The following is a 20,583-nucleotide window of genomic DNA, read 5'->3' on the forward strand; positions in this document are numbered from 1 at the left end:
TTTGCAACCTGTATCCTGTTTGACTCCCAGTTGCATTTCTGGCTTCATAGTTTCTCTATTACAAAGATTACTGATTTGCACCTCCAAAATATTGCCATCTTCCACCTCTACCGCAGCCTGTTTGCCTCAAACTCTCATCCATCCCTTTGTCACCTTTCTACTTGATTACTTCAGTGGTCTCCAGATTGCCCTGTCATTCTCCAATCTATGTAAAATTTAGCTTGTTGTGGACCAGAGGGGGAATTAATTTAAACAGTCCTGATTTTGCCTCTCACTTTCTGTAAACAGAAAGGTGTTTTTGATTTTGATTTCTCACTTTATAAGTGGTGGTTTATTTTCCCCAACCCTTCAGTTTTGGAGTTATCCAAACACCTATCAATAACTCCACAGCAAACTCGATAAGGTAAAATAAGAGGGCTGGTTTATTTTACACATACACAAACCTCGGGAAAGGAGTTTTGCAATGTCCGCCTCTTTTTGAGCTTATACAATAAATGAGGATTAAGGGAACGAAAACGGTACAGGAATAAAAATAAGAGTTATGGTTTCACAGGAATCCAGAATCTAAAGTTCAGTGGCGTATTCCTTCAGAGATTAGCAGGCTGAAACTATTGCAGGGTGATCAGACTTTCCAGAAGCAAAGGCTTCCACAGTGGGAGAAGGCACATAGAGATGAATTAGTCTTTAAGGTCCAGATACAGGAGTTCCAATGTTCCAGTAGTTAACAGTGTAGATGAGAGCCATGCACTTCACCTGGGCAGATCTCTTTCTGCTACTACCTGTTAGATGATAAAATGGTAGACAGAGGCAGGCTGTTTGCCTGGAGTCCTGCTTCCCTTGGGGCCAAATAGGGACTGAAGATAAAATTCAAGAGCTGTATAATTAAAGCAATTCGAACAGCTCAAGTCTCAGTCATGTGACAGGTGGTTTTGTGTTGAGCTGTTCAACTAACAAGGTGCCTAGTTGAAACCCAATGTGTTTTGGAGCAGGTAATGGTGGGGCCATTAGCATAACATTGGCGATTATGAGTCACAAATAGCTCTACCTTTGTCCATAGCTGGCTGGTGCAGGCTTACCATCTACAAATCCTTTGTTGGCTTGGCTGGAATGTTTATACAATACAGGTCACATTCCAGGAGGATGATGAGGTAGCCTTTGTCCATTGGAACAGCTCAGAATCTTCCAGAAACTAGCATGTGATCAGCAGCAAACATTTTATCAGCCCAAACATTTATCCATTAAAATCTTGGCTTCTGGTCAGGACAAGCTCATCCATCAATCTTCTGCTCATATCTTATTTCACACGAACTCCTGCTTACTCTCACTGGCATATATTAGCTCCTGAACCCTTAAAACTTGAAATTTTAAATTTTACTTGTGTTTCAATCTCTCCATGCTCTCACCCATCCTTATTTCAGCAGCATTACAAGCAGCACCCCCCAACACCTCACCGACCTCCCACCACCCTTTAAACTCTATGATCCTCTACCATGGCTTTAGTCACCTTACCTGTTCTAGCCTACATGTGACACCAGACCCAGAGCAATGCGGTTGACTCTTAACCACCCTCGGAAATGGCCTAACTAGCCATTCAGTTCAAGGGCAGTTAAGGAAGGGCAACAAATGTTGGCCTTGCCAGCGACACCCATGTCCCATGAAAGAATTTTTTAAAAATTCTGCAATTCCCTCCCTTCAGAAACTTCTCAGATACTGAAGCAGTCCATGTCCACGTGCAGCGAAACCGTGATGACATTCGGGCTTGGGCTGATAAGTGGCAGCAACTATCAACAAGAGAGAATCTAACCGCCCACCTTTGATATTCAATGACATTACAATTACTGAATTTCCCCACTATCAACATCCCGGGGGTTATCATTGGCCTAAAACTTAACTGGACCAGCCTTATAAATAATGTGGTTGCAAGAGGTCAGGGGTTGGGAATTGTGCAGCGAGAAACTCACCTCCTGACTCTCCAAAGCCTATCCACCATCTATAAGACACAAGTCAGGAGTGTGATGAAATACTCCTCACTTACCTGGAAGCGTGCAATTCCCACAATGCTCAAGAACTTTGACACCATTCAAAACAAAGCAGCCCGCTTGGTCAGAACCCCAACCACCAGCCTAAATATTCACTCCCTCTACCACCAGCACACAGTGGCAGCAATATGTACCATCTACAAGACGCACTGCAGCAACCTGCCAAGGCTCCTTCAGCAGCACCTTCCAAATCTGTGACCTCTACCACCTAAACAAACAAAGACAGTAGATGAAAGGAAACACCCGCTGCCCAAGTGCTAAGTCAGTATCGTCTGTAACCACATCACTGTTCCTTCACAGTCACTGAGTCAAAATCCTGGAACTCCCTTCCGAAAAGCACTGTGGGTGTATCTATGCCACATGCATTGCAGCGGTACAAGATTGTGGCTCACCACCATCTTCTCAAAGGCAATTAGAGATGGGTAACAACTGCTGGTCTAACCTCACATTCCATGGACCAATAAAAGAAAACATTCTCCGTCCCTGATGGCCATCTTTAAATCCAATCTCTTCGGTCATCTCCTCATATCTCCTCCCTTTGCTCAGTTTTCTTTTGCTTTTGTGAAACATCTTGGGTCATTTTCCTCTGACAGAGGGGTTATATAAAAGCAAGTGCTTATTCTTGCAAGCAAGAAGAGGGAAATGCATATGTTGAAGATGAAAAATTGATGCATTTTGAAGATGGTCCAGAGCATGTTCCCCCATCATCCCACATTGAAGATGTGGAATGGATACATTGCTGATAGATTTGTATTATTTTTCCCCAAAAAGGAAGACAAAAAGTGACATTAAATTTTCAACAGAAACAACTTTCCTCAAAGTTACCTCAAACACCATTCTCCTACCTCCAACCCCCATTACTCCACTTCACCCACCGCATTGAACAATCTACGTTCCCAGAAAGGCACTTTTCCTTTAACTTTCCTGATTCATTTTGGATCTCTTCTCTATTTTCCCGCCTTCCACCTGCACCCGCCATCCCCACCCACCATTTCAAGCTAGCTTTCTCTTCCTCCTCAATTCAAAAGGTTTTGTTCCACCTGTGCCCCCAGTTCTGCTGGCACCCTTCCCTGCCCTCAGTTAATGCTAACACACTTCTTTACCCATCCCAATGCACCACTACCAGTTTCCCCCTTCTTTCCTTTCTTAAAATAAAACAATGCTCCCAACTTCTGTTCCCTTACCTGGATCTTTCACTTACTTTTCATTGCCATCTGCTTCCCACTGCCATGCCCTCTCAACTTCATTGCTATCCATTTACTCCCTTCATTCACTCATCAATGCCATTTTCCTAATGCTTTTCCCGTCAATGCCATCCACTGCACCTTGCCCATCTCATTTATTGCCATCAATTTTCCTCTCCCCTTCTCACTCGCCTCTTCTCACTCCCCTCATTGCCAGCCACATTCCCATTCCCCGAGTCCTTCATCGACACCTATTGCCCCATTCCCTCTTAGCTTCTCTACTATCCATTCTCCTCTCTCTTCCCTCCTCCTTTCATTTCTGGTCACGGTGCTGCATAAGTGACCCAGAGGACACGAGTTCAACTTCTGCCATGGTAAGCTGTTAAAAGCAGGTTTCCATAAATCTGGTGAGCTACCATCTGAAAAAGTAACCATAAGAACTGCTAGATTGTCATAAAAACTCAACTAATTAACTGAAGTTCTGCAAGGAAGGTCATTCCTACCCAGTTTGGCCTACGCATGACAACCATAGTCCAGCCTGTGAACGATTCTTAAAACTCTCTGATGTGGCCTAGAAAGCAACTCTGTTGTACAATCACTTTAAAGTACGATTGCAGTATGAATGCAGCCTAGCAACATACTCTATCGTACAGTGTTACAATCACAGCCGATGTTATTCGTTGAGCAAGCCAAATCCAAGAAGGAAACTTTTGTAGTTTGAAAACAAGGGGAAAACTACTGGTCCCAGAAGCATAGAATCCTGGTACACTTTTAGGATTTTAAAATTAAAAGGTTTAGGCGTTTGAGTTTTGCAAACATGGGCTGGTTGGGTACAGTCTGTACCTGGCCCATTGCATCTACCACAGTCCACTTGCCAACCAATCAGCACTCACTTCACATACCGTATAAAAATTGTTTTCCCCTTAATTATATTCCCTTTTCAAACTGTCCCGATGAGTGCAAGACAAAAAGCTTCGACATGTCTTTTTTACAGCGATACTAAAAGATTTATTAACAAGAAGAAAAAAAACACACAAGATTAGAATTACACAGTTGAAACAGTCTTACAAAACATTCCCCAAAACTCTCACTTGGTCAGAACACATAAGCAAACTACTTGGCATCAGCTCTCTTTTCGGTTTTAACCATACAAATCCAGTAATATTACCCAAGGCAAAAACTGCTGCTACTTTATTAAAGTATACCACATGACTTTTCACTCTCTTCCACTCTGCTGTGGACATCCGAAGGAAGTTCAGAAACAAACTGCTTTCCGAAAACAAAGACTTTTCTAGCTTCAAACTGGATGGCTGCTTCAATTTCACAACTTCTCTCAGCACGGAGCTAGGCTGAGGACATCTCCCCCACAGTCACCTCAACTCAGCTAAACAGCTTTCTTTGAATATCTTTTTTACCCTTTCGCCCTAGACTCCATTGTCCTAAGCACCTCTTTGAACTCAACTTTTCAAAAATATAAAAATCTTTCATGTCTTCCTATTGCCTCCATTCATTATCCAGTCAAATAAAATGTAATAACCTTCCCTTTATAACTTATGAAACCTTTGTAACTTAGCAGCTGAAAAGTCAATCCCTTACCTATCAACTATTGAAAATTTTAAAACCTAACCTATTTACACATACATTCAACTTCACCATAGCCTCTCATCACAAATCCATGCATCTACTACCTTTACTGTACAAGCTGTTTATACTAACTTTCCTCCAGTTTAATTAATCATGGACATGGACACGCGCACGCACAGACAGACAGACAGACACACACACACACACACACCCCTTTACAGGATATCATATTCCCAAAAATATCAAAAAAGATTACATCCATCTTCACAACAGAATTTATTTAGAAGGCCTTTGGCCTTCCTTCCTGTCAGGCCAACTGAGGGTTAGCAATAAATGCAGCTTACAACTCAAATTTCCCTTCTTCCTTCTCAGTTTTATTACCACTCATTCCTCCCCCCCCCTTCACTTGAGTATTATGGGGAGTAATTTAATGCCCACCCTCGAAACAAGTTTGGTGGCGATGGAGCATTTAACAGGTGAGAGGGTAGCGGGTGGGAACCCTGCCACCTTCCTGCCTCTATCCTGATTAAGTCTATGATGAAAAGGCTCGTGGATGGCCTTGCTGCCCTGTTGCCAACTGAGGCTACTCAAGGGCCTCACCTCACTGCTGCTGTTACTCACCCAGCAGCAGGTGGGGGACTCACCATGCAGGCAGCATGAGAAGTAAACCTTGTTAGCGTTGTTCATGGGTTTTCAGGGAGGAGGGGTCCCTTGTTCAAATGGACTCAGTGCCTGATAGATAGGAATACAGCATTGGGAAGGGAGGGCCCGCTGAGAGCCATCTCCCACCTTTGCTGCTGATCCTCCTCCTGCCATCACTCACCTGTGGCCTGGGTCCTTCAGAGATCCTGGACCTCAGGTGGTGCATTACCAGCAGCAGACACCTTCCCGGTGGCACTGCCAAGCAATGAAAGTTGTTGGCTACTGCCTGGCTGGCAGTTCCCGACAGACAGCACTTTCGCCCCCAGGCTCCTTGATCCCAGGGAATGCCTGCCACTCCGACATAAGGGCCTGATTGCCACTTAATGCGGTGGACTTTCTCAAAAAGAGGTGGCATAGGGCTCTCGCTAGCACTCCTGCAGGCAGGCGAGACCCCCGTTGCCTCCATTAAGTATTGCCTAGGTTCAGTTGGTAGCACTCACGCCTCAGAGTCAGAACATTGTGGATTCAAGTCCCATTCCTAGACTTCAGCGCAAAAATCAAAGTTGACACTCTAGTGCTGTACTGAGGCAGTGCTGCATCATCGAAGGTGCTATCTTTCAGAAGAGATGTTAAGCCATGTCCCATCTAGCCTCTCAGGTGAATGGAAAAGATCCCGTGGCAGTATTTCAAAGAAGAGCAGGGGAGTTATCCCTGTTCTTCTGGCCAATATTTACCCCTTAATCAACATCACAAAAACAAATCGTCTGGTCATTTTGACATTGCTTTTTGTAGGAGCTTGCTAGGCGCAAATTGGTTGCCATGTTTCCTACGTTTCATCAGTGACTGCTTTATGATCTTGGTGGAGACCAGTAGCTTTTAGAAAGAAATTCAAACTCCTTGTTATTAAAAAAAAATTACGCCACAATATTTCATGTTTTAAACCAAAACCTTTACTGTACAAGAGTTAGACAAAGTAAATATTGCTAGCTTAACACTTTTTTATAAACATACACTATAAATCCAAAAATCTCAACAGAACACCTCGTTCTACTTTTAATTTCAGCCAAGAATTCCCCTATATGCCACAGGATCTCGAAGGTTCCTTCACTTCTCCTGGGACCAAACCAAAGCGTGCCACAGCTGTCAGAAATTCACTTTGATTCTCCTCAGTCTTCTTGCTATTCTCCGAGGTATGAGATTTCTTGGGGTCCTTCCACTAGCATCCAGTTAGGTAACCCTCCAGCTCTCCTTAAGCACCTGATGATTGTGGAGACCCCCAGTTCAAGCATGGGCCTCACTGCACTCTTGCTTAGTGATTCCAAATCTGAAAACACCCTTGGTTTCTGATAACCCTCTGCTCTTGGTCCACAGCTTCTTTATAGTTTCTCACCCTGTCTTCAACTGCCTGTCTCAAAGTTGTTCTCAAGCCGACTATAACTGCCTGTGAGAAATCACAGAGATAAAATCAAAACAAAAGGGTGCTTTCCTGCATAACCTATTTTCGTGAAAATGTGACATACCTGGAATGTCCCAGACAGAAATTTAAACTAAGTAGTTTAAAACAGCCCTTTGAATCTGGATCCCACATGAATAGTTTATCTCTCTAAATGGGACAACTGCAATCCTACCAGACTCACTGTTTCCATTAGAAAACTAAGAGAGGACTACCTGTTGTTTATTATTTTCCCACTTTCAATTCCGATGTCTTTAAATAAAGACCCTTTGAGTTGTTTTACTTAGGGGTGTTTACCAGTTTCTCAAACTCAAGTTTTTTCCTCTAATTATCTTACATGTAACAATCCAATTCCCAAAACTAAAAGTTATACTCCGAAAACAAACAAATCATTAAATGAGATATTCATAACACTACACTTCACACATACTTCATTGGCTGTAAAGTGTTTTGAGACAAAGGAAGGTCATGAAAGAAAGCAAGAGAACCTTGCATTTATATAGTGCCTTTCATGACCACATGACATCTCAAAGCACTTTACAGCCATTGAAGTACTTTTGAAGTGTAGTCTCTGTTGAAACATAGGAAATGTGGCAGCCAAGCTGCACACAGCAAACTCCCACAAATAGTAATGTGATAATGACCAGGTAATTTGTATTTGGGATGTCGATTGAGGGATAAATATTGATTAGGACACTGGTGTTAACCCCCCTGCTCTCCACTGAAATAGTACCACGGGATTTTTTATATCAACCCAAGCAGGCCGAAGGGGGCTCAGTTCTATGTCTCATCTGAAAGACAGCACCATCAACAGTGCAGCACTCCTTCAGTGCTGCACTGAATTTTCAGCCTTGATTGTTGTGCTCAAGCCCTGGAATGGGACTTGAGCTCAGAACTTCGTAATTCAGAGATGACAGTGTTACAAACGGAGCCATTGTTGACACAGGAAAGGTGCTATATAATGCAAGTATTTTCTTTTTCAATTTATTATATCGGTATCTACAATACAGAATTTGGCCGGATAGATGCATGCTGGTGTTTATACTCCACATGACCCTCCTCACACTCTTCTTCATCTAACGCATCAATAACTCCTTCTATTCTCTGCAAGCCGTGTCCCCCCCCCGCCCCCCCCCCCCCCCCCCACCCTCCCTCATGTGATGAACAAATTTCCCTTAAATCCATTTATGCTATTCACTTCCTTGTGGTAGAAAGTTCCACATTCTAATCATTCTCTGGGTCAAGTTGTGTTGCCCGAATTCCCTACTGAATTTCTTTCTATCTTCTATTTATGGCTTCACTTCTGCAAATGGAAACATTTTTAGATCTATCCAATCAAACATTTCATAATCTTAAAGACTTTTATTAGGCCATTCCTCATCCTTTTTTTCTGGAGAAAAGGGCCTGAGTAAATCTTTTCCCTTTCCTCCAGTGCCTCTATAATATGGAGACAAGAGCTGTTCACAATAACCATTCCATACATGTTTAACATAACTTCTCTGCTTTCAATTCTAGATATGAACCTCAGTAACTTTAATTAATTATCTGTGTGGCTACATTTAGTCATTTGTGCAGTTGTACCCCCAGGTCTCTCCCTTCCCATACTCCATTCACTCACTTCTTTCTCAAGGAGCATGCAGCCTTCTTATTCTAACTACCAAAATGTTCACTCTCACAGTATATTGAAGTATTTTTAACCAATTACAAGTCCATTCTACGAGTTTATTAAAGTTTTCCTGCATTTTCTCATGGTTCTTATCTGTAGTCCAATTTGGAGTCCTCTGCAAATTTTGAAATTGTACTTCCGACTCCAGAGTACATTACGACTGCTAGACTTTATAAGATGGTTATGTTTTAAACTCTCTCTTTTAATTTCAGGTAAAACAGAATAACCTGGAATGGAGAATGGTGTGTAGTTGAACTGAAATCTGCTCGGCAACAGGCCCGTGTGATTTGGTTGCCATGGGGACCAGGCCAAACTCTATTGAAAATCAGGTGCGAGCTTTAATGCCTGGACACAAAGGAAGAAGCAGCAGGCCTTGCTGGGTATAGACTCACAGACTCTCAGGTCTGATTTTTCACTCCGGGTCAGGAGCGCAGAATCAGGATAATTCCCGATTCCGCTAACTCAACACACGAAAAAGTGTCCAAGGAGTTCGGATTTTCATTCTGGGAAGGGAGGGGGTGAAAATGGAAGTCGTGACGGGCACCCTTGGAAAGCGTTCAGAGGTTGCCTGGTGCAGAAATGTGCTGGGCGGGAGGCCAGCCTCAATGCTCCAGCATTTTATCAAAGATATGAAAGAAAATAATAAAACAAAAGACAGCCCTCTGCCCCCTCCCCATGCCAACATATGACCCCCACCCATCCATGGCTCCTCATACCCTCCATGCTAACCTATGCCCCTTTACCCACCCATGGCCCTTCATAGCCCCTATACCAACTTAGTGTCAACTCATGCCAATCCATGTCCCCACACCCACCTGTTGCCCTTACACTCACCATGCCAACTCATCATGGGCAGACCTCAGGAGCCATGCGGAGATTAAAAAGTTCTTAAGTGTCTATTGTTGAATTCGTAGGTCTTGTGGTACCATGGTGGCATCCGTACCTCTGGGTCAGAAGCTCCGGGTTCAAGTCCCGTTTCAGGGCTTGATGGCCGCGGAAAGTGCTTTCATAATGTGGCCAAACAGGTTGATTATCCACCTGTAAATCCTTCCAATGCACCTGATGAAAAGCAGTAGGAGTGAAAGAGTTTCCTGGCCAGCCATACTGCAGAAGGCAATGGGAAACTACTGCAGTACTTTACCAAACATAATCATGGACCAATCCAATGGAAATCCATGGTTGCCAATGCTCTCTTAGAGCATGGTACCTGAAGGAGGAGGATTAATGAATTCATGATTTCAGAAAAAAAACTCTCATTGATTAAAAAAATACAATATTTAACTTCCTTTAATCCATTATAAAAAAAAACAACTATATTCATAGTCCCACTTCAAAGAAATTATAAGCACTTGGAGTTGACAATTGAACTGTGAACTGACAGGAACTCCACTGCGATAATGAAAGGTTGTCAAATCAGTCATGCAGCACTAATCCTGTAATGTAAGCCCTCAGACTTATGTCAACAGACAGAGTAAAATAGCAAGCACCGATTTTTTTGTTAATACTGCAGGCCGTATTTTTTCAAATATTCAAAAGGGCGGGAGATTTAAATCCCTTGACAGCTTGACAGTTCCACTGATTTTATGCACTCATTATATGCATTCATGTCTAACTTTAACAATCCCATACCTGCTTCAAAAGCAAGCGCATATCAGAGGCAGAAAGAATACACAAGGCGAGTAAATCCTGAACTAGCAACAATCCCAGATATACCTTACCTGCTTCAAAAGCAAGCGCATATCAGAGGCGGAGAGAATACACAAAGGAGAGTAAATCCTGAGCTAGCAACTCATCCAAAATTCAATCATCTGCACTAACCTGCCTTATTTGCAGCAGAACATTCAGTGCGCAGATTGACCTTAGCAGTCACCTGCGTACCCACCAGAACCCTGTCAAACATCCCAGATGTTGAACATGGTCCATCTTCGCATCAAAGGATGAACATGATATAGCAGTCAGGATCCCTTTCATCACAGACAGGAAGAGAGGTCCAATTCACATTTAATTTTATCAACAAACTGTACCTTGCTGATTGGACCATCAAAAAACTGACAGTTGGAACATTTTTAAAAATTCATTCTCAGAATGTGTGTGTTGCTTGCAAGGTCAGCGTTTATTTCCCATCTCTAGTTGCCTTAAGTTTGATACAAATGAGTGACATGCTAGATTCTTTCAAAGGGCAGTTAAGAGTGGGCCATGTTGGTGTGGGACTAGATGTATAAGTTTACAAAGAGGCATGTGCACACATCCATGCAGGTAATTCCAGATAAAGGACTTTTTTTTTAAGTATATGTTTAGTCTACACGTCTATACCCTATGAACCAACAATATGACATTATTTGTTCATCAACCACGTACACAAATCTTTTGTATGCCATGCATTAGAAAACCCCTACCTTCGGCTGATGTTCCAGACAGTTCTAGATTTGCTGAACTGTTGTCTTCTGAGAGCACTGTGGTCTCTGTGGCAACACACCTGTCGTCTGTCTCAGAGATTTGCCAAGAGTCTCTGCTTCTTGCCCAAGCCTTCCTTTTGTCCTTAGCATTTCTCCAACTATGTGCACATCCAGATAGAACTGCCTCTTCCATAGCTACAATTATGCTTTTATTTCAGTAGAAATATCAACCTGCAAGTTAAAGGCAAAAAATAACCATTAATAACAGAGCATCAGAAAGACAAACAAAGTCACAACATTCTAACCTTTTAAGTAACTGATCCTCAGTGGTGAATAAATATTGCAGGTAGCACAGATGTCCCACCCCTCTAATGCCACATATTAATGTGCCAACTCAGCACTTTTAGGTCGGTTAAATGTGACTTTAGCCATTCAGCCCCATTCAGGTTTTGAACACAACTACAGTGCAGCACCCAGAGTGCTGTAGCATTCGGCATGCCATCTGGGGGGTGAGATGTTAAACTGAAGTTTAATCTGTCTGTGCCTGTGGTTCAGGTGAACGCTGAAGAACTCATGCTACTACTTGGACTATTGTTCTCTCAAATAATGACAGAACAAAGCAACTGATCTTTCTTCTCATTGCGGTTTGCAAAACTTACTATGAACAAAATGGGTGTTGCACTTGCCTACTACATAACAACAATTGTTACTACTTCAAAGTAATTTGTGTGTAAAATGCTTAGAGTGGTTTCTTAGAGATGTGATTAGCATCAGATAAATATGAGCTAGCCATTCTTTCTTTTCATACAATTTCCGTATCATAGAAACAGCCAATTGTTGAATCTGTTACGTTCTTCTTTTCAACATAAACATACAAGGATTGGTGAAATAATAATATGGGGTCTTCATCTGAAGATAAAGTACAATTCATCTAATCTCTGCTGCTTGCAGACTAACAACTCATGGGATTAATACATCATATCCTGTCGAGGTGGTAATGATTGACAGCAGTTTAAGATACCCATTCCTTAAAGGTGCATGCGCATCATATCACAACAAAATCGTTTGTTGCCTATCCTCAGGTAATGGCACTTAAATTGCCTTATCTCATTATCTATACCTTAAGGTGATAGTCTTATTGTCAGATCATTTTTAAAAGTTGAACATTGGAATGGATTGTTTTAACCTGTTTATTTTGGCATACTGGATAGATTTAACTATAGGCTGGGTACTAATGCCATCATTGGTTCTACTGTCTCTGGTGAGTTTTGAAGGAGCCGAATTAACATTTTTCTTTGTCGTTTTGCACATTTCAGTTAGACTCCTTTTTAAAGTGCTATAGTATTTCAGCATCTAAAGAAGCACGGCCCAACTTACAAGCACTGATCTATGACACACATCACAAAACAAGGAAACACAAGTGCACATACGGAAGCTATGTAAATCAATGAGAAGGCCTATGTGCTTTACACATGTATCACTTGATCGCATTTGACCAGCACAACACTTTGAAAGGAAAACCAGCACACATTTCCACGTTGACAGATATAATTCAGAGTGGACAAGCTTCCCACTCCAGCACTGCTCAGAGGCTCCTGCCTGAGTTCTGTTGTTACTACTACTGAAAAGCGAAGCGATTGAAAACAGCTGCTTACTGTACAGGTGAATTCTTGTGAGATCAGGAATTTCCACCCATGATGTGCAAATGTATTTAACCACGCTAAAGACCGATGGTAAGGGAGCCATTTTCCACCCTCCTTCCAGTTTCGCTATCGGGGGAAACCGTGGCTACCTGGTCTACGCTGGGCAACCCAAGCATTGTCGCTCATGCGGCAAGGCTGGTCATGTGGCGGCCAACTGCGGCGCCTCCCTCTGCAAGATCTGCAAACAGGAAGGGCACCAGACAAAAGACTGCAAACAGGCCAAGTGCTGCAACCTGTGTGGCGAGGCAGGTCACCTCTACAGGACCTGCCCCAAACGCTGCCGTACTTACGCACAGGCAGCCAAAGCCGACCAGGGGGAAGCAGAAGAAATGTTTCGTGTCACTCCAACCACCAAGGCCCCCAGGGAGCTCAACGGGACAAAGGAGGACACAGAGAGAGACAAGGTGGAGAAAGAGATTGAGGCAACAGAGAGCCAATCAACAGCACTACCCCCTAAACCTCCCAGTCCTCAGGACAGCGAATCAATGGAGGAGGAGGCAGCAGTGGAAAAGCAGCAGGGGGAGTGGCGGACGGTGAAGAACAACAAAAGTAAGAAGGAGCGAAGAAGAAGCAAAGGCATTTCCCAGAGAAGCGGCAAGAGGCGTCTCCCATCCGACATGGATGACAAGGGCAGCAGCTCTTCGGATGATGAAGTGCCAGGGCGGCACCGACAGAAGAGGCGGCAAAGCTCCAGGGCGTTGGAGGACGAGACACCCGAGCTCCAGAAAATTGGAGACAACAAGGAGACCAGCGCACCCCAACTTTGCCTGCAACCTGAGGAGGCCAGTGCACCACAGCCCCTGGAATCTGGGAGCAGTGAGGCAATCATCGCACCCCAGCTCCAGGAAGCCGGGAACAGCAACACCCCAGAGGGGGTGAGTTTTGGAGAAGCTTCTCCAGCAAAGGTCATCTCAAAACCCGCTCTCTACGTGAACCTCCAGATGCCACCTGAGCAGAACACTGCCAAGGAGATCTACCTCAGCCCATCCAAAGTGAAGGAATTTGAGCTCACTACGGGTATGAAGGAGCAGACTAAAGGTCTGGGACTCTCAGAGACAGTGGGTTTGGTAGGAGAATAAATGCTTTAAAATGGGTTTAAAGATTGTATCCATAAATGTGCGTAGCATTAAATCTACTACGCGATGTGTTGCGACCTTGGACTACCTAGCCAAGGTCAAAGCTGACCTGTTGTTTCTGCAGGAGTGTGCGATACCGCACCTCAGCTCCTACAGGCAATGGTCACGATGGTGGTCCCATGGGCCATCGATCTGGTCGGGCGGAAACGACTCTCGTTCCTCCGGCCTGGGTATTCTGCTGCGGGGAGGCAACTTCACCGTCTCCGAGGTTAAGGAGGTGGTGGGCGGGCGACTCCTCGTAGCAGACGTAATGTACAAGAACGCTCCACTCCGGTTAATTAACGTGTATGGCCCGGCACAAGGGGCTGAGCGGCTGGAGGTTTTTCAGCAGCTCCCACTGCTGCTGGCGACCTCCAGGCCGGTCATTCTGGGCGGTGACTTCAACTGCATCATCGATGCGGCTGGACGATCCAGCAGGGCCGGCAGCAGATTGGACGCCACATCCAGATCCCTGATGGAAACAGTTAAGGATGCCAAGCTGCACGACGTCTTCAGCAACCCTGCAGACGGAGCGCAGCGTAGATACACCTGGTCGCGGCCAGACGGGTCCATTCGTTCCAGGATAGACTTCCTGTTTGTGTCCCGTGCATTCACAGTCAGATCCACCGACGTCAAGCCGGTGTTCTTCTCTGACCACTGCCTCCTACTGGCGGACTGCCACTTGGAGAAGGACCTGAGGGTGGGCAGGGGGGCATGGAAGCTAAATGTGCAACTGCTGACCCCAGAGAACATTGAGGAGCTCAAGAGGGATTACAAAGGTTGGAGAACCGTGAAACCCCTCTTTGAGTCCCTGACACACTGGTGGGAAGCGATCAAGGGAAGCATCAAGAGGTTTTTCATCCTCAAAGGCACCCAGAAAGCTAGAAAGGAACAGAGGGAAATGTCCCGACTCCAGAAAAAGATGCAGAATCTGCTCTGGCTGCAGTCGATGGGGGTCGATGTCAAGGAGGAGCTCCAAGAGGTGAAGAGCCAGCAAGCCTCGCACTTTGCCTCGGAGGCCTCCAAGATCATCTTCCGTTCCAGAGTCCGCTCCGTGGAGCAGGATGAGACGTGCTCACGTTTCTTCTTCCAAAAGGTACACAGAGAGAGCTCTGTGATCAGCAGCCTGAAGGAAGAAGACGGCTCAGTAAAGTCATCACGGTCCGACATTTTGAGGATCAGCAAATCCTTTTATGCCGGATTGTATGACGTGAAGCCCACGGACAGCACGGCCTCCCAGTCCTTCCTGTCCTCTATCACGGAGGTCTTAGACGACAGTACGCGGGAGAGCCTGGACAAACCGCTAACTCCTGATGAACTGACTAAGGCCCTTGAGTCCTTGGAGAAGAGTAAAACTCCCGGAAGCAACGGCTTGCCGGCGGAGTTGTATTCGGCTCTGTGGGACTTGATCGGCCCAGACCTGCTAGGAGTGTACGAGAGTATGCTCCTGGCCGGTAGTATGTCAGAATCCATGAGGAAAGGCATCATCACCCTCAACTACAAGCACAAGGGGGAAAGGGAGGAAATTAGAAATTGGCGACCCATTTCACTGTTGAATGTGGACTATAAGATTCTGTCCAAGGTCATCGCCAATCGGGTCAAATCCGCTCTGGAATTGGTGATTCACCCTGACCAGACCTGCTCTGTGCCAGGCAGGAAGATCTCTGACAGCCTCGCGCTGCTCAGGGATACGATTGCCTATGTACAGGACAGGGGTGTGGATACCTGCCTCAACAGCTTGGATCAGGAGAAGGCCTTTGACAGAATATCGCACACCTACATGGGGGATGTGCTCTCCAAAATGGGGTTTGGGGAGGGAATTCGAAATTGGATCCAACTGCTCTACACTAACATCAGTAGCGCAGTCTCAATCAATGGGTGGGAAACAGATAGCTTTCCGGTTAAATCTGGAGTCAGGCAGGGCTGTCCTCTCTCGCCTGTCCTTTTCGTGTGTTGCATAGAACCCTTTGCCGAGTCCATCAGGAAGGATCCGGGCATAAGAGGAGTGACGATCCCAGGCAGTGGAGGCACTCAGGTAAAAGCCTCCCTGTACATGGACGACGTCGCCGTCTTCTGCTCGGATCCGCTGTCGGTGCGCAGACTGATGCACATCTGCGACCAGTTCGAACTGGCCTCGGGAGCCAAGGTAAATCATGGGAAGAGCGAGGCCATGTTCTTTGGGAACTGGGCTGACCGATCCTTTGTCCCCTTCACTGTCAGGGCTGACGGCCTGAAGGTGCTGGGGATATGGTTCGGAGGGACCGGGGCATGCGTTAGAAACTGGAAGGAGCGAGTGGCTATGGTGAAAAGGAAACTGGGCATGTGGGAGCGACGCTCCCTCTCCATTGCGGGTAAGAACCTGGTCATCAGGTGTGAGGCACTCTCGCTGTTGCTGTACGTGGCGCAGGTCTGGCCCATTCCAGACTCCTGTGCGATGGCGATCACTCGAGCTATCTTCCGCTTTATCTGGAGGTCGAAAATGGATCGTGTCCGCAGGGACGCTATGTACAAGCCTCTAGATAAAGGGGGAAAAAACGTGCCCAACATCGCCCTCATACTGATGGCCACCTTTGTGTGTGGCTGCATCAAGCGGTGCGTAGACCCTCAGTACGCAAACACCAAGTGTCACTACGTGCTGAGGTTCTACCTGTCCCCGGTGTTGCGAAGGATGGGTCTGGCCACGCTGCCGCGGAACGCTCCAAGTAGTTGGACCGTGCCGTACCACCTGTCCCTGGTGGAAAAATTTATGCAGAAAAACACCTTTGACCACAAGTCCATCAGGCAGTGGTCAGCACGTAACGTCCTAGAGGTCCTGAGGGAAAAGGAGAGGGTGGACCCTGTGGGATGGTTCCCCGAGCAGACTGTCAAAGTCATTTGGCAGAATGCCTCATCGCCAGAACTTTCCAACAAGCACCAAGACGTAGCTTGGCTGGTGGTGAGAAAGGCCCTCCCCGTCAGATCCTTCCTACACGCCAGGAGTCTCACCCCCTCTGCACGTTGCCCTCGAGGTGGCTGTGGTGGGGAAGAGACCGTTGTTCACCTCCTTGTGGATTGTGCCTTTGCAAAGAAAGTCTGGAGAGAGATGCAGTGGTTGCTGTCGAGGTTCATCCCGAGCAGTTCTGTGACACAGGACTCTGTGCTCTACGGGCTGTTCCCAGGGACACACACCGAGACAAACATCAACTGCAGCTGGAGAATCATCAACTTGGTGAAAGACGCGCTTTGGTCTGCCCGAAACTTGTTGGTCTTCCAGCACAAAGAGTTGTCCCCGACCGATTGTTGCGGACTGGCACAACCCAAAGTCCAGGACTACGTGCTGAGGGACGCACTAAAGCTTGGGGCAGCTGCCGCAAAGGCGCAATGGGGAAGGGTCGCTGTCTAAGACCTTTCTGCCACAGCGCACCGAGAGACTGGGAACTGTTTAGAGCCCCTCGGGCTGTACAGCTCAAAATGAAAGGCTGTAAATGATTGTAATATTGTTTGTACTGATGCACCTGGTGTTACATTTGTAAAAGTTTAACCTGGATTGTACCCTTGTAATGGTGTTTTTGAAATGGTTTGGAATGTGATTGAAGATATTTTATGAATAAAGTATATTTTTACAAAAAAAAAATTTAACCACTTTGATATACAACAGCAGCCACCAGATTTCCGTAGAAGTCCTGGAGCAATGCTAAGGGTAAGAGTAAGGAGAAAGAGGGTGTGGTGCTAAGAGGCAGAGACGTGGCTATAAGCATCAACTTACCAGAGGGAAGAGAATGCCAACATGAACTGGGATGTGGGGTCTGGGCGTGATGAACAGAGGGCGAATATATGGGTGGAGATGGAGGGAGAAGAATGTGACATTGAAGGAGGAAGTGAGATCACCAGAATGGCAGGGAGGAAGGATGAGAGTGCCACTTCAATTTGTGGTGTATTGGGGAGGGAGGGGAAGAGTGCTAGGCTGAACTGAGGAAAAAAAGACAAAAATGAGCACTGGTGATTTGGAGGAAGAAATAGTGACTTCATGATGGCAGTGGGGTCAGTTAAAAGTGGGTGCAAAGTAAGTTCAATGTGGTAGAATATCATTCTTTTTGGAGGGAAAAGATGAGTTGGGGGAATGGGACAAGGTGAGGGAAGAGTGCCTGTAGAATTAGTTTTTGAGGCAGTAATAGCTTGGTTGCTCTGCTGTCAACTCTAGTGTTGCATATTGCCCAAAACGTCTTTAACATTATCAAGGATGCACAATTTTTAATGCAAACATTCAAATTTTCCAGGTGTAAGCCCCCAGACACCTATGGATATATACAAACATTTGCCATGAGATGATGGGAAGAACATTTGAAAGGTGTATATATATATATATATATATATATATATATATATATAGGTGCTGCCTACAGGCCCAATTGAAATGGGTGGGCAATCAAAGCTTGAATCATTGACTTGAAACATTTTCTTCCCAATTATAGGTTATCTGCTGCTACTGGAGAAAGAGGTTTCCAAATATAAGGAAAAATCATTAATTTCCAAATGGCAAATACAAGTCTTTAACACTTGTAGTGTCATTCAAACATTCATCTACTTATGGTTTTATTTCTCAGCACAATTGAAGGGATTCAAGTTATACCTACAGCTTAAGATACAAACCCAAACCCCACTGCACTTTCAATGTCATTACTTATTTTTTAAAAAAGTCAGCATTTCTTCATTTTCTAGGTTGGCATGTTTGCTTTTTGTTGCTTCCATTTGAGATACCAAAAAAGAGAATAGAAGCCTCTCAATCACGTACATAAGTTTGACAAAGGCTTTCAAATACGACGAGATTGTCATAAACATTCTTAGATCATACAGAAGCACACAGTACTAAATGAGTGAATGCACAGCTCTGATTCAATATACGCAGTTTAAATAAAGGGTAGAAGTCTAAAATTCCTTTAAAATATTTCAAAGCTGAATGGAAACTTTTCATTTTTAGAAGCTGTTAACCTCAAGTTTAGCATCCCATCCTACTTCATACAGTGCCAAACAAAAGTGAGGAATAGTTTATTACAATTATAAATAACTAAATTTTTAAATCGTACGTTGGATATAGAGCGAAATTTCAATGAGTCAAACTTGGATGACAGGAAATTCTGGTTATGTCGAAGTTGTTAACCATTCACACCGGCAGAATAGCAAATCCCATAGAATGGTGCCTGTGATAAGCTGAAATTCAATACTGATAACTCTGGATCAGCTGAGCTTGTCTACGCTTGTCACATGGCTGTGCCAACCAGAGCAGGGTTAGACCACGCAAAAACACGAAATCATGGAGCGCCAGCCATCAATTGACATCGCTGTAAAAGGACATGCAAAACATGCAAATATGGCTTACCTGTGAGAAAGTTAAAAGTGTTGTCAATCAAAGGGAAGGTGAAGGCATTTGAATCTGTCATAGACCATGCTTGTAGGCATATTGGGCTACAGAAAGATGCATTCACGTGCGAAAGGGGCCTCGTTGGCTATTACGCAGTTCTGCTTAACAAGAATTTGGAGGTGGATGCCCTGGGATTTGACTGAACAAGGTTTTACTGAAAGGAAAACTTCCTTATAGTCAAGATTGTAAACCGGTTATTTCCATATAGAGGTGATTTTCAGAATTCTTAGTCACTTATTTGCATATATTATGACAGTTTGTTTCTAGTTAAATTCAGGAAGTGAACAAGCAAATCTCAATTGCTCGGAAAGGTGTGCAACCAGAATCCACAGCTCAGAAAGTGGCTTAAAAAAACCCAAAAGTTGGTTCTTATAACCGAGAACTGTTGCACAGGTATCAACAATTGAGCCATTTGCCTCACTCTTTTGAAACTGCAGAAATGCAGAAATAAACATGAATACAATAAATTAGAGATGGATCCTCATTTCAATGCAGGCGCCTATAATCCTTGTGCAGAAGCCCGTAGTATGATGGCATTGTATGATTGGAGAAATGCAATCCAAATATATGTGGCTAAATATTCATGGCTCCTTTTAACTGTTTCTACAGACCACCACAAAACCTTAAGATATGTTGTGTTTAGTCTCCCAACAGCAATTCTAATGGGGCTTTATATTTTAAAATGCAATTATTTTGTCTTTTAGCTGTAATTTGTAATATATCAAATCAAGGCAAACAGGCCTTACTATTTTTAGTCTCCGAAATGATATACAGTTATGCTGATGTTATGCCTACAAGTTCTAAGACATCTCTTTCCAATGTCAAAACAGTTTACAGTACATTGTGAAAGGTGTGAACTACTTTCTCCTCTGTTGCAGCTACTGGAAAAGATTGCTGCAAAAGGTAGTACTCAATTCAGGCTGCATCCCAACTTCTTCAATTCAAAAGTCAGGCATCATGAGCCCAGGGGAAGTGATTGATGTTTTGTATTACTGGCAGCACAGAAACTTGGCTCTTCCTTTAACCCTTTCAAATCTTATAAATACCTTCTGAAATACAACAATTATTGTAAAACGTTTCTAAAACCAACAACTACCTCCACAAAATTAAGATACACATCTCCCTAACTGATAAAATGTACCATTCATCTTCACATCAGTTAATACTGTAATATGGAAAGTAAACTGTATTATCTGGCACTCAGCCAACCAGAATTCTCTTAATAACCAGAATTTCTGACAGCTTGATTTTTTTTTCAAAAGCTGATCACTTTCAGTGTTCAAATAATGCATTCTTCAAAAATACTAATAACGAAACAATAGATTGTAAATCTGCAGAAGTTGTCTTTAGGCTTTTCACTGAAATTATTACATTGTTGGCTCAGTTTTGGTTATTGCGTCTGA

General features: G+C 44.3%; 1 protein-coding gene across 2 annotated transcripts in view; it reads right to left on the reverse strand.

Annotated features, from left to right (window-relative positions):
- Window positions 1-20,583, reverse strand: part of itprid2 (ITPR interacting domain containing 2) — a 186,261-nt gene that overhangs the window by 96,336 nt on the left and 69,342 nt on the right. Inside the window, exons 1-2 of one of the 2 annotated variants that reach the window (XM_078551936.1) lie at window positions 12,620-12,658; window positions 10,965-11,195 (exon numbers count right to left, since the gene is read on the reverse strand). In XM_078551936.1, the coding sequence (XP_078408062.1) occupies window positions 10,965-11,157 (193 nt within the window). In that variant the 5' untranslated portion in view covers window positions 11,158-11,195; window positions 12,620-12,658. Of the gene's footprint in view, window positions 1-10,964; window positions 11,196-12,619; window positions 12,659-20,583 lie in introns of those variants that run through there. The other variant, XM_078551935.1, reaches the window with a different exon arrangement.

The sequence above is a fragment of the Cetorhinus maximus genome, chromosome 11 (assembly GCF_964194155.1).
Source record: "Cetorhinus maximus chromosome 11, sCetMax3.hap1.1, whole genome shotgun sequence".
NCBI lineage: Eukaryota > Metazoa > Chordata > Chondrichthyes > Lamniformes > Cetorhinidae > Cetorhinus > Cetorhinus maximus.